The sequence below is a fragment of the Salminus brasiliensis genome, chromosome 1 (assembly GCF_030463535.1).
Source record: "Salminus brasiliensis chromosome 1, fSalBra1.hap2, whole genome shotgun sequence".
Lineage (NCBI taxonomy): Eukaryota > Metazoa > Chordata > Actinopteri > Characiformes > Bryconidae > Salminus > Salminus brasiliensis.
In genome coordinates, this window is record NC_132878.1 from 30,771,273 (window position 1) to 30,784,668 (window position 13,396).

The 13,396-nt window shown below is 39.6% G+C and overlaps 1 protein-coding gene across 3 annotated transcripts in view; it reads left to right on the forward strand.

The window, feature by feature from the left end:
• Positions 1-13,396, forward strand: part of lama2 (laminin, alpha 2) — a 200,382-nt gene that overhangs the window by 167,793 nt on the left and 19,193 nt on the right. For all 3 annotated transcript variants that reach the window (XM_072677099.1, XM_072677108.1, XM_072677114.1), the window contains 12 exons: positions 212-314; positions 549-665; positions 1,509-1,691; positions 4,422-4,576; positions 4,737-4,880; positions 7,096-7,229; positions 8,237-8,396; positions 9,313-9,437; positions 9,583-9,745; positions 10,237-10,381; positions 10,567-10,705; positions 12,872-12,992. In XM_072677099.1, the coding sequence (XP_072533200.1) occupies positions 212-314; positions 549-665; positions 1,509-1,691; positions 4,422-4,576; positions 4,737-4,880; positions 7,096-7,229; positions 8,237-8,396; positions 9,313-9,437; positions 9,583-9,745; positions 10,237-10,381; positions 10,567-10,705; positions 12,872-12,992 (1,689 nt within the window). The remainder of the gene's footprint in view (positions 1-211; positions 315-548; positions 666-1,508; positions 1,692-4,421; positions 4,577-4,736; positions 4,881-7,095; positions 7,230-8,236; positions 8,397-9,312; positions 9,438-9,582; positions 9,746-10,236; positions 10,382-10,566; positions 10,706-12,871; positions 12,993-13,396) is intronic.

The following is a 13,396-nucleotide window of genomic DNA, read 5'->3' on the forward strand; positions in this document are numbered from 1 at the left end:
ATATACTGTAAAATATACCAGAAAGATCACGTTTTATTTACCCTTGCATAACTCTGTAGAAGAATGCGATCAGTCAGTCTGTCATATTTACAGAGCGCAGTGTTTTGTGCATTGTTGCACTTTTATGTGCTTTAGTCAAACGCTTTGTGTGTAGGCGTACTGTGCGCTCCATTTTCTGTGGAATGACCGGCTTCTCTTGACTTCTCTTAAGGCCACAGGTCCTAAAGGTCCTCTAAAAGACAACGCCAGAAGCTCAGTGCAGAAGAGCCAGCGCTTGTGGAACGAGGCAAAAGATCTGGAGAAGGATGTTAAAGGTAAAGGATCTCTGCAGCACGAACAGAAGAACAGACGGTTCAGTGTTCCCCGCAGCACGGCTGTCTTTATTTCTGAAGAGGTTTAACCTCAGCAGCGCAATGAAAAGCATCCTGCAGCCTTCAGCGAGCCAGAAAGATGCAGGCGGATTCTCTTCTCCCTCCGCCTGCATCTTTCTGGCTCAAGAGCAAAGCAGGAATAACGTTGTTGTTTGTTTGTTTGCTGTGTTTGCTTAGAGAACGGAGACAATCTGGGTGTTCTGCAGTTCCGGCTCAAAGGAGCAGACGCAAAGAACAAAGACCTGCTGAAGGGCCTGAACGAAACCCTGGAGATACTCCGCGCCATCCCCAATGGTGTGTGTGTGTGTGAGTGTGTAGTGGGAGTGTGAATGGGTCTGTGCTTGGGCCAGTAAACACCATTTTCAAAACCGTGTAATGTCATCCCAAAATCTTGGGCTAGAGGGGTGTAAAACCCCCCAGCCTTGACCTGTGGAGCAGTGGTTCTCTGGAATGATGATGCTCCATTCCAATATGTTTGGGATGAGTCGCGGAGTTGGAGAGTTGGGGATGAGGTAGGGTGGTGGTGATCATCCAACATCTTGACCCTCCACTAACACTCTTGTTATTTAAATTCTCACAGCCATTAAAAAGCCTTCCCTGGACAGTAGAGACAGTTACTCCAAGAAAAGCATATATATATATATATATATATATATATATATATATATATATATATATATATATATATATATATATATATATATTCACATACATACATATATATCTTTGTAAATGTCCAATCTTCCTGTAGACACCCCAATACATCGTTTCCTTTAAAGTATGCTATAAAAATCCTTAATCTGTCTGGGTATATCTGGGCTCCCAGCATATTTCGTTTCCCTCTGTAAAGTTAAAGTAAAATGTTCATTGATGTCTCTAAAGTTCAAAGCACACTCAAAGTTAATTGTAAAATTTTTCTGGAATGATTTGACCTCCCACCATTTTTACTTAATCTTAATACTTAATCTTTTTTCAGCAGCTTATAAACTTTTGACATATTTTAATTTATGTTTTAATGTTTACTGCAAAGATTTTCTGAACACTTATAAGCTCCTGAGACGAAAAAAAAACACTCCAAAGTTTACAGCAAAATATGAATAGCATAAACATAAGTCTTTTTTCTTTTGCTGCCTGCAGACACGGCTGCTAAAATCCAGGCCACAAAGCAGAAAGCCGGAGAGGCCAATGACACAGCGCTGGAGGTTCTGGCCCGGCTCAAAGACATGAACCTCAACCTAATGGGCCTCAAGAGAAACTACAGCAAGCTGGAAGACGATGTGAAAAAGGCCAACAACATCATCCAGGACCCGGAGAAAAACAGTACGCTTTTTACACGCTGTCATTTCTGCTGCATTACCTACTCTCTGATTAGTTGCAAATGGATTAGGATTTTAATTAAAGCTGCCCAGCTGAGATTTCGCCCACAGGTGGGAAACGATGCAACAGAGAAAGAACAGGTTGCCTCATATTGTTTACCTGGGTGTACGCTGTCTGTGAAAGGTTCGAGGGCACTTTGCATTCTTTTCAAAATTTCCAAGTAATGCTTTTCAACTTTTCATTGAAGTCAGAAAAATGTACACTATATGCCCAAATGCATTCAGCTACTTTGAGTTGCACCCATCGCTGACAGTGTGCAAATTCACACACACACACGGCTTGCCCCTGTAGAGGAGAACTGTCAATAGAATTGAGCTGTGGAGCAGTGGAACTGCTGTTGGGGACTTAGAGATGAGGTGGGGTGGTGGTGATCATCCAACATCCTGACTTCACTAATGCTCCTGTTGCTGAATGCAATCAAATCCTCACAACAATGCTCCAAAGACCATATAGAAGCCTTCCCTAGACAGAAGAGACAGTGACTCCAACAAAAGCAGGATAAACTCTTTTTAATACCCTTGATTTTAGAGAAAACGATGAATGAGCAGGTGTCCCAATACTTTTGTTCAGATACTGGACTTGTTCTTTCATGAATGCTTTCAAATGCTAATACTTCTAATCAAGTGCATCAGTAAGGAAGGGGATCTACATACAGGATCTACAGGGATCTGGGTTTCATATCTTCTTGTGACCTTGATGACACTGGTAAAAGTTTAAGGAGCTTCGTCGATTCAATTGTGGAGGAACCTCTTAAGGTGCATTGAGGAACCTTTAGCAAAAGGTTTTCAGAGGAAAGGGGTCCCTTGAAGGTTCCTCAAATGTTAAGGAACGTATAGTTTTGACAGTAAATGTCTAGATTGCTTTGTAGTTTGCCACACCTCTGACTTTTAAGTAGCTTTTTAAAAAAGAAAGGCCACTCAAGAATTACTTTTAGTTCTTTAATCTTTACCAAGGTTGTGGGCTCCCAAGTGATGCAGCTATCTAAGCACTGGCCCTGTCATTGGTAGACTGCAGGTTGGATCCGCATTGATGCCACAGCCATAAGGGGCTGGGAGTCTAGCCCGCAAGGGCTTCTGTTAGCTGACATAGCAGAATTAGCAGTTAGTGTTCTGGACGACTGTTGTTGGTGCATAAACCCAAATGAAGCTCAGGAAATGAATGAGGATGTGAAAGTGGCTGGGATGTGGGATATGGACCCTTTAATAGCATTTTGAAAAGTCAAGGGCACTTAACCCTTTAATAGGCAGTGTCCAATCAAAACCATGGCTCCTGAAAAAAAGCTCAGAGCTGTTGCGCTACCTGCTGGTTAAAACCTGTGCTGGGCCTGCTTAAGAGAAGTATGAGGTTTTCATCACCCCCTTTGAATGCTGTCCTTTCTGCACTGAAGCCTGTGTGATTAAAAGTGCCTCAATGATCATATTTGTATCCTCTCTTTCTCCCCCCCCCCCCCACTTCCCCAACCACCCCACGTTACATTTTCAAACGTCGCCAGCAATCAGTATGTATCCCTGTTTGTGTTCCTACGCTTCACGTTTCTTTACACTCCTAAGATCTCTTCACGCTCTGCGGCTTCGGCATGCTACACACTCATCCAAGCAGATGCATGCACATCGCTCCAGCCAACAGAGACAGAGAGAGAGAGAGAAAAACAGAGAGAGAGAGACATGACTGAGATGCTCGTCTCCATTCTCTCCTCTCTGTTTTCCTCTCTTTGTTCTTACCCAGCAAAGTTAAAGCAGTCCTATTGAAGCCATCGCTAAGCTCGTTAGCCTAATGTGCGCTTTAGCTAAGATTATGCTAATCGTGAATGCACACTGAGCCCTATTTCTGTCATCTCGTCCTTTCAATAACAGCTCCCGCTTCAGATTTCATACGTTACCAAATAATCAATTTACAACACCCCGCATAACCTCCTTTTCCGCTCAGTCTGTCCTGTTCTTCTCTGTTTGTTATCTTCTACTGTTCCTGATGGCAGCTACAGTTGACATCAGTGGGGAACCATGGCCATTAAGTCATGAATTTCAGTACTTCAGGCCACAAATGTCAAAAAAGTTGGTCAAAAAAATAGGAAAAACTGATAATACACTTTTAAGATGATTTAGCTGTTCTGGATTAAACAATACCATTCAAACTCAACCTGAAGCTTCTAACAGACATTAGCATGTATTTTTACCTGGCTCACAGTACCGCCCACACGCACAACCTATCTAGATCCTCCAGAAGGTCCAGATTGACTGTTTTTTCAGACTAGATTAGCTCAATCCACTGTAAAAGGGGTGTGAATGAATGTGAATGGCTGATTCTTAATTATGCTACTGGTTTATCTGATACAGTAGGGCTCCAGCTCTGCTCCTGAAGTCCCAACCAATGGGAGATCTCATTAAGCTGTATGTGATTGGACAGTTTCTCCAATTTTATCATTCATTTAACTGTATCCCTTCAGTGTCCAAACAAAACTGAAGCAATGCAATACAACTTGTACTTATGTAGTACTTGTAGTTTTAAAAAATGAAAAGTAAATGAATAAAACTAGAAATTAAATTAGAAATCAAAATTGTAATTTTGTAAAAATCTTTAGGCCTAAGCGTTCCCCACTGGTAGACACTGACTATATGTGCTTGCATTGTTTTCACCGGTTCCATTTGTTCAGTGGTTGTGTTTGCGTGTGTGTAGTCCATGCAGCTGGCGCTAAAGTGAAGGACCTAGAGGATGAAGCCGACCGTCTGCTGGAGAAACTGAAGCCAATTCAGCAGCTGCAGGACAACCTGCGGAAAAACATCTCTCAGATTAAAGAGCTCATCAACCAGGCCCGCAAGCAGGCCAACTCTGTGAGTGTGACGCAGCGACGGCACAGCAAACCTCCCGGCAAACATTACTTAAAACTTTTTTTTTTTTTTGAACAAAGTAAATATAGGCATTTGATGTCCTTTGTAAACACTTATGGATGCCAGAAAAGTTCTACAGGAGTTTCTTTATTTCTTATTCTAGATCAAAGTGTCTGTGTCTTCGGGAGGAGACTGCATTCGTGCGTACCGGCCAGACATTAAGAAAGGCCGCTACAATACCATCATCCTTAACGTGAAGACCTTCGCCGCAGACAACCTTCTCTTCTACCTTGGCTCCGCCAAATTTGTGAGTATACAGATGTTACCCAGTGCTGTGTTCTAAAAGGACAGGCCTTAAAGGTGGCCAGTCCAAGGTTTGGAGGCACCTGCTTATAAAAGGCAGTTTCTTTATTTTTGAGATTCACACACTGGTGCAGCTTGGTTGGGTTGTGAGATGGTTTATCATCACCTCCTTGGTATTAAAGACATTTCTGCTAAAACATTTATAGAACATTTCATTAGTAGACCATGGAAACATTATGCATTATGCAATGAAACTACGTTGCTACACTGAAAATGTATCAGAAAACACATGACAGGATTTCTCCTGATTATAATAGTGCTTGTCTTTATGTTTTAATATTGATATTAGATTTGATGAGAATGAGGTTATTCTAGTAGTATAGTAGGATAGCAGTATCCAACTGCTGGATGTGTTGGATGTGTGTGATCCAACTGCTACTCTCAATCTACCTACCTCCCCCCCTTGTCAGACCCAATAGTCCACCCTGCTTTCACAATTATGAAAAAATATGTATACTATTAGAAAAAAAAATATTAGAAAGTGGATCAAAGTGGATCTTTTTCTTTAGATTTGTGTGAATATTTTGCATAACAATCAACATTAGAGTAGTTATTTCCACAGCTATAACATGAGATGTTGACCCTGGTGTGCTGTGGTCAGGTAGATCAGCTCACCAGCACTAATTTCACTAATTTTTACAGTTCAACCTAGAATGTGTTTCCATATTAACCCGCAGTTCTAGGCCTGATCTAGTCCAGAAAAGACAGTTAAGTTGCACCCAATGCTGACACAGACAAGCAAATGCACACTCACACACAGTTTGTCTGGTTCCTGTAGAGAAGTATTGTCAAAAGAATTGACTCTCGGGGCCTATTGGCACCATGTCTAATGCCAAGCGTGGCCTAGAGGGGTATAAAGCCCCCCAGGACTGAGCTGTGGAGTAGTGGAACTGTGTTCTTGGGAATGATGGATAGTGCTCTATCCAGTAAATTTGGGATGAGGTTGGGAAGTTATCATCCAACATCCTTAATTTATTATTGCTCTTGCCGCAATAATTTGAATGCAATCAAATCCTCAGAACAATGCTGGAAGATCTAGTAGAAGGCAGAAAGCCTTCCTTGGACAGTAGAGACAGTGACTCCAAAAAAAGCAGGATAAACTCTTTTTTTTCAATTTCCTTAATTTAAGAAGAAATCTCTCTCTTACTATTTTCTTTCTATCGTTCTATCTCTCTTACTTTTTCTTTCTCTCTACTTTTCTTTTTGAATTTTCTGTTTTATTTACTTTTTTCTTTGTTTTCTTTCTTTCTTATTCTGTACTTATTTCTGACCTGTCTTACTTTTTTTCTTTACTTATTTTGTTTTTCTTTTTTTATTTTCTTCTTTCTTTCTTTCTTCTATTTATCCTTTCTTCTTTCTTTATTCTATTTATCTTTTTCTTCTTTCTTTCTTTCTTTATTCTATTTTTCTTTTCTTCTTTCTTTCTTTATTCTTTTTATCTTTTCCTCTTTCTTTCTTTATTTTATTTTTCTTTATTTTTTCCCTTTTTCTTCCTTTCTTTGTTTATTCTATTTTTCCTTCTTTCGTTCTTTTTGGTACTTTCTTTCATCTGGCTATAACCCCATCACAGCCTTGGCGATGTTGGCAGTATACTCTCTGTGGTGTTGTATCACTTTATTGTAATTATCACGACTCTAAAAGGAATGGAGCAGGCTCGGAGTGTGTCTCCTCACAACTGCATTGATTAGGTGAAATGCTCATCACGTTTATTACCTTAAACCCAGAGATAAACTGCGATTACCTGCAGCTAACACAAATAATAAAAGCTTATTACTCATTCTCTCTCTCTCTCTCTCTCTCTCTCTCTCTCTCTCTCTCTCTCTCTCTCTCTCTCTCTACTGCAAAACACACACTTACACACACTCTCACACACTTACAGGCACAGGCACGCTTACATACACATGTCCCGTGAGGTGGGTGTGTGTGATCAGACCACTGAAGTGCGGCAGCGGCGGCAATTAGCTAGGAGTTTAAACGGAGGCTGTTTCATCTGCCGTTACACACTGATTTCCCCCGAGACACACAAACACACACACACACACACACACACACACACACACAACGTCCTGCATTGCCTCAGGATTACAATTTGTGTGTTTGTGTGTGTGTCTGTGCCCACTCTGATGCAAGTGTGTGTGTGTGTGTGTGTGTGTGTGTAGGTGGATTTCCTGGCGCTGGAGATGAGGAAGGGTAAGGTGAACTTCCTGTGGGACGTGGGGTCAGGGGTTGGCCGAGTGGAGTACCCCGACCTCGTCATTAACGACGGAAACTGGCACCGAATCGAAGCCTCACGGTACACACACACATACACACAGTCATACACACAATATGATCTACATCTACATAAGCTTTGTTTAGCAGAAATACTAGCTAATATATATATATATATATATATATATATATATATATATATATATATATATATATATATATATATATATAGTTCTCTTTTCTCCTCTGTTTTTAAAGTCCATATTTTGACAGTTTTTATTCACTTATTATGTAGACTAATAACTTATTGTCTCACAAAATGTTTTCAATATGTGCTTATAGAAATATATATTTTTACTTATCTCAAAATAAGAGCCTCAGTAGGTTTACTATTGTTTCTTATTATTTATTATTAATTGCTGCTTGAATATATATGCTTGAGTATTATAATATTTTTTTATAGATTTATTTGACATGTTTTGAGTAATTTAATGTTGTGAGTGTTTTATTCTACTGTAGGCCTATCCAGCTTGTTTCCAGCATTATTTTTGAAATAGTCCAAATAAATTTCCAGTAAAATCCTTTCAGTAGATAAAATACCTTGAAAAAGTTCAGACTGCCTAGAAATCTTGTAATATTTTTACAACAGTTTTATTTAAAAAACACATTATTTAGACTCATTTAAAATGTTCTCTACTTGTTCTCATTTTGTGAATACTATGTCTGAATAATTCAATTACATTTAATTAAGTCAGTAAATATTGGGGGGGGGGACTTTTTCAAAATAAAAAGTCTTTATCTCTAGACATATTAACTCAAAATCATGAGGAACTAATAAAAGTCAAAATTGTGAAGAAAGAGTCCTCACTATAAGATGCTAAGTCAGAATTTGGACATATTGCTGGCAGAAACAGAATGCTCTGATGCTCCTTGGTTGCAGCTGGATCAGTTTTCTGAGGGGAGGTTGTTGAATGTAATCAGTTGGGATTTGATTGGCTGATCAGTTCGGGGATAAAGAATCTGTGTGAAGTTCTATATCAAGGCTGTGACTTTTTTTTTTGGTGATGCATGTGTTCGTGTGTGTTTCAGTGTGGGTCTGAACGGCAGTATTTCAGTCCGAGCATTAGAGGGACCCAAAGCGGGCATCATGCCCACATGGCACAGTGCCAACAGCCCTGAGAGCTACACAGTGCTGGATGTGGATCAGAACGCCTACCTGTTCGTAGGAGGAATGTTGGGGAGTGTGAAGGTAACAACACCACTCACACACACACACACACTAATGGGTCAGCCTAACACACCCCTCCCACTGTATTCCAAATGTCCAAACAATCAGCAGAGACATGTTAAGTCTGAAGATTGTTGTGATAACATTTGTTGTGAAAAGCTCTATATAGATCAATTTGAATGGAATTGGGATAATGTAGCTCAAGGGTAATTGCACTGTTCATGCTCCACCCACATATGCCATTTCTTTCAACAAGTTATTCAGTGTTTAAGTCAAGTTTCATGTTTTATATAAATTAAGAGCTTATTTACATTAATTGGCTGCTTAATACAAAGGAAGAATTATTATTATTTTCTCACATTTCTTTGTGTTGAAATAATGGCTTATTTTCAAACGTTTTGGCAAATATTGAAATAAAGACTAATTTTCACTTTTTGACTTTAGAATGGCTTTATATTAAACTAAGTTTTGGGCTACTTTGAAATAAGTTGTTTTTTCAAACAGTTCATCTTATGTTAAAATAATGAAAGTCGAAATGTTCAAAGTAGCCCAAAACTTAATTTAATATAAAGTCATTCTTTTAATGTACAGTCAAAAAGTAAAAAATTTGTCTTCATTTCAAAATTTTAGTTATTTTCTTAAATATTTCATCTTATGTTTGTCTCAAAGTTTGTTGGCTAATGTTTGATTAGGATTTGAGTTTGACTTATTGTTATAATACAGAATAATGACTTTATTACTATTGAAAATTAGAATGTGTGTATCTTACACCTGTCTTAGTAGGTCAAGCTGTGCATTTTCTCAACAATTTGGTGTATTTTGTTGAAATAATTAATTTTCTTCAGAAGTTATATTTGAAGCCTGTCTTAACAGTAATGACTGTAAATCATTCTTACCTACAAACATGGACTGTAAACGTGTGTTTGTGTGTGTGTAGAAAGCAGATGCAGTGAAGACGATCACATTCTCTGGCTGTATGGGAGAGACGTTTTTGGATGGCAAACCCATTGGCCTCTGGAACTACAGAGAGAGAGAGGGAGACTGCAAAGGATGTGTAGTCAGGTACACACATACCATTTAGAAATATAAAGTCATGATTACTTTATTTTACATCTTTATATATTTTATAGATTAGACCTAAATACCTATGTGTTTTTGTATGTGTGTGTGTGTGTGTGTGTGTGTGTGTATATGTGTGTGTGTGTAGCCCCCAGCCTGCAGATTCTGAGGGTACAGTGCAGTTTGATGGTGAAGGTTATGCTGCTGTCAGTCGACCAACTAGGTGGAACCCCAACGTATCCACCGTGATGTTCAAGTTCCGCACTTTCTCCACCAGTGCCCTGATGATGTACCTCGCCACCAAGGATATGGTAACATGCTCTACACATGTCTGCGTCACTGCTACCATGTTTCCTTTCAATGGTGTGTGGAGTGTAGCTGAGTAATACACATTCACCTAAACATAACCCAGACCTTGCCAGACGGCACTCTTTCAGCTCTGTTAGGTGTCTACAGGAGAAGGAAGATGAAGAGTGTTTAAAGAACATATATTTTTTTAAAACAAGTCAATAAAATAATGGAATAAAACAAATCATTGGCATAAACATTATAACTATTACACTACAGTACATATGACTAAATCAGGATGTGTTCAGTTGCCTTTTAAAACCAGTACTGAAGGGTGATAAATATTATTAGGTATATTAATATTAGTAGACTAGTTTCTAGTCTACTAGAAACTTCACCTTTGGGATGTTCAGTAAGCCAGCATTTATTTATACATGTGCTTTCTATGTGGTAATGATGCCCCAAATGAAGTCTGTGACTGTCTCTCTCTGTCTCTCTGTCTCTCTGAGTGCAGAAGGACTTTATGAGTATTGAGCTGAGTGATGGTCGAGTTAAGGTCAGTTATGATCTGGGTTCCGGTACGGGCTCCGTCATTAGCGAGAAGCGGCACAATGACGGCAAATGGAAGTCCCTGACCATGTCCCGCAGCAAGAAAGGAGGTACAGACCACCATTTATACTGCCCACACCAGCCTGCACACACTCACTATACATCACTTCTTCATTGCAGCCATGGTTCGCACCATAGTGCTAAATAAGGAGAGAACCCATTTCAGCTAAATTCTTTGTGGGGATAGTAATGTGAAATTTGTCATTAACATTACGCTCCTCTTTGGCATTCTCAGGTGTAGTGGCCATTCTGGACATGGATTCGAACATGGAGGAGAAACTGTTTACTGAGTCTCAGGGTGGAGCTACTGGCCTCAACCTGAAGGAAGATGACAGGATTTACTTCGGAGGGTTACCGACCATCGGAAACTACAGGTAACATCTCACCTGCGCATGACTTATAGAGCTGTAGATTTACAATACAGTTCAGTAGTCTTGAATACAGTTTAAGTACAGTTCTAATAACAATAATATCCACAATGACACGTGTGTTTGACGTAGTCTGTCAGTTATGTAGCGGTGGAGTGGAGCGACTGCCTCTCTGCCAACACTGTTTTTTGTTTTTTTCTTTCAGTACATTACACAATAATATTCATGGAGTCAATTGTTCTATTTCTCTTTACACTCAGCCCGTGGCCATATGTGTCTCCCACACCTCACACTAATAGAACTCTGCTCTCCACTCACACACCAGAGTGATGTCACTGCATATGTGCTTTTGAATCAATTTAGTTGACAATATTCAAGTGTTACATCATTTATACTCTAGTATGAATATGGTTTAATGTAGTTGTAATGGTATTATAGTATTTACATTTATTGCATATTCATGATGGGGGTTGTGCCTGATGATGTTTTATTAACTGTGTTTGTATTTTTGTTTCAAATAGCAAATCCAGGTAAACATTAAACTGTTGAACCTGTTCTCTAATGCATGCTCTTTTTTCTTGCACAATAATGCTTCCTTGCCATTTCCCTGTGCAGATTTCAAATGCAACTAAACAGCACTGTGGCATGTCTCTATTCCCCTTAGAAGTCTTACATGCTGTACGGACAGATTGAAATCTCAGTTCTGACCTGTTTTGCAGCATGACTTTATCATCAGTGTTAACTGAGACTTCTAAGGGTTAAAGTCAACACTCTGCTGAGTAGTGAACTCAGGTTAAAGTGTACGTGATATAGCATTGAACAGGGTGCCATATGAATAACTTTACACGTTACAAGCTTCGAGGACCACACGCTGGCTTCATGATCAGCTTCTGGCTGTCGCTGCTTTTAGCTGCCCTAAAGCAAAGAAATTCTCAATTTAGATTAATTACAAATTACTACAGTGATTCCCAAACACAGTCCGGTCGACTCAGGTGAGAGAAATGTTTAATTAGAGGAAAACACTGCAGAAATTCTGCAGTAGCATACATATAAACATACCTAAACATACCAAAACTATAAATACTGAGTAAATATATTATTATATAAATATGGATAATATTTTCATACTAATACTAATGACTATTGATTGTGTTGATAGTGTATCATTCTGTTCTGTTCATAAGCTGTTTTTGCAAGTGCAAGTAAGATGTTTTATAGAAAGGAAAACTTGTTCCTCACTCTCTTTTGAGTATTGGTTCCACTTCTGAGTCTTGGTTTCTCTCAGTGGTTCGTTCTCATGCTCTTAGAGATGTTGCAGTTTTAAGGCTTGGTTCCCCTTCTGAGTTTTGGTTCTCACTCATAATCTCCTTCAGAGTTGTTCTTCCTCTGCTTTTGAGTCATGCCCAGTGGTTCGTACTTATGCTCTTAGATAGGGTTCCCCTTTTGAGTCTTGGTTCCTCTCAGTGGCTCTTCCTCATACTCTTGGGTAGGTTCCCCTTTTGAGTCTTGGTTCCTCTCAGTGGCTCTTCCTCATACTCTTGGGTAGGTTCCCCTTTTGAGTCCTGGTTCCTCTCAGTGGTTCTTCCTCATGCTCTTGGGTAGGTTTTCTTATTTTGAGTCTTGGGTAGGTTCCCCTTGAGTCTTGGGTAGGTTTGGTAGGTTTTCTTATTTTGAGTCCTGGTTCCTCTCAGTGGCTCTTCCTCATGCTCTTGGGTAGGTTCCCCTTTTGAGTCCTGGTTCCTCCCAGTGGTCCTTCTTCATGATTTTAGAGATGCCCTTCTTATGAGTCTTGGTTCCCATATTCAGTGTTTGTCCTTCTCAATGGTTCTTCCTCAGGCTCTTACTAAGGTTCTCCTCTTTGAGTCTTGCTACCTCATGCCCCAAATCATGCTTTTCCTGACTCTACTGCCCTTGGTGATCCTTGGTGTGGAAATCCCAAGGACTGAGATTGGGAACCACTTGATTAAACTATAGTCTAATGTTTTTCAGAAAATAAGTCCAGTAAATTGGAAGGTGGTTGTATGAGGGTCCAAACATCTTACAACTAATAGGCCGCTAAAATTCTATTAGACAGCACTTTATTGACTTACTAAGTTCTGGCTGAATATTTATGCACATTTGACCACCTGACTTGTTGTTCATGTTTCATAATTGATGTCTCTGGTTGGTCAGGCCTGAGGTGACTCTGAGGAGGTACGCTGGCTGTCTGAAAGACATAGAAGTTTCCAGAACTCCTTACAACATGCTGAGCAGCTCTGACTACACTGGACTGACCAAAGGCTGCTCCATAGAGGTCAGTAAAACAACAAATGCCTTCTTCCTTTGTCTCCTATTCAGAATTAAGAGCTCGGGTTAGAGTCTGTACAGAGCGACTGCAGCAGGCAGTCACTTTGATTTGTAACTTGAAAAGGGGCAGAAAAGCCAGAGAAAATTCATTACAGGAAAACAAGGCAAACAGGTCATCCTGAAGAATAATGAATTCTCTTGTTTGGAGATGAGAATCAAATCTGTACTCAGATCACATACTGAAGCCAATTCAAGTTAGTAGATTTAAGATCTTTGTCTTATCATTGGGAATGACCTACCAGATGATTTAAAAATGAAAATGAATTGAGATAAAATCAGAGGGGGGTTCTTTAGAGGAAAGTGATTTGTCTTTTCTCAGTATTGCCATAACAGCGTATGCTGTATTTGTGG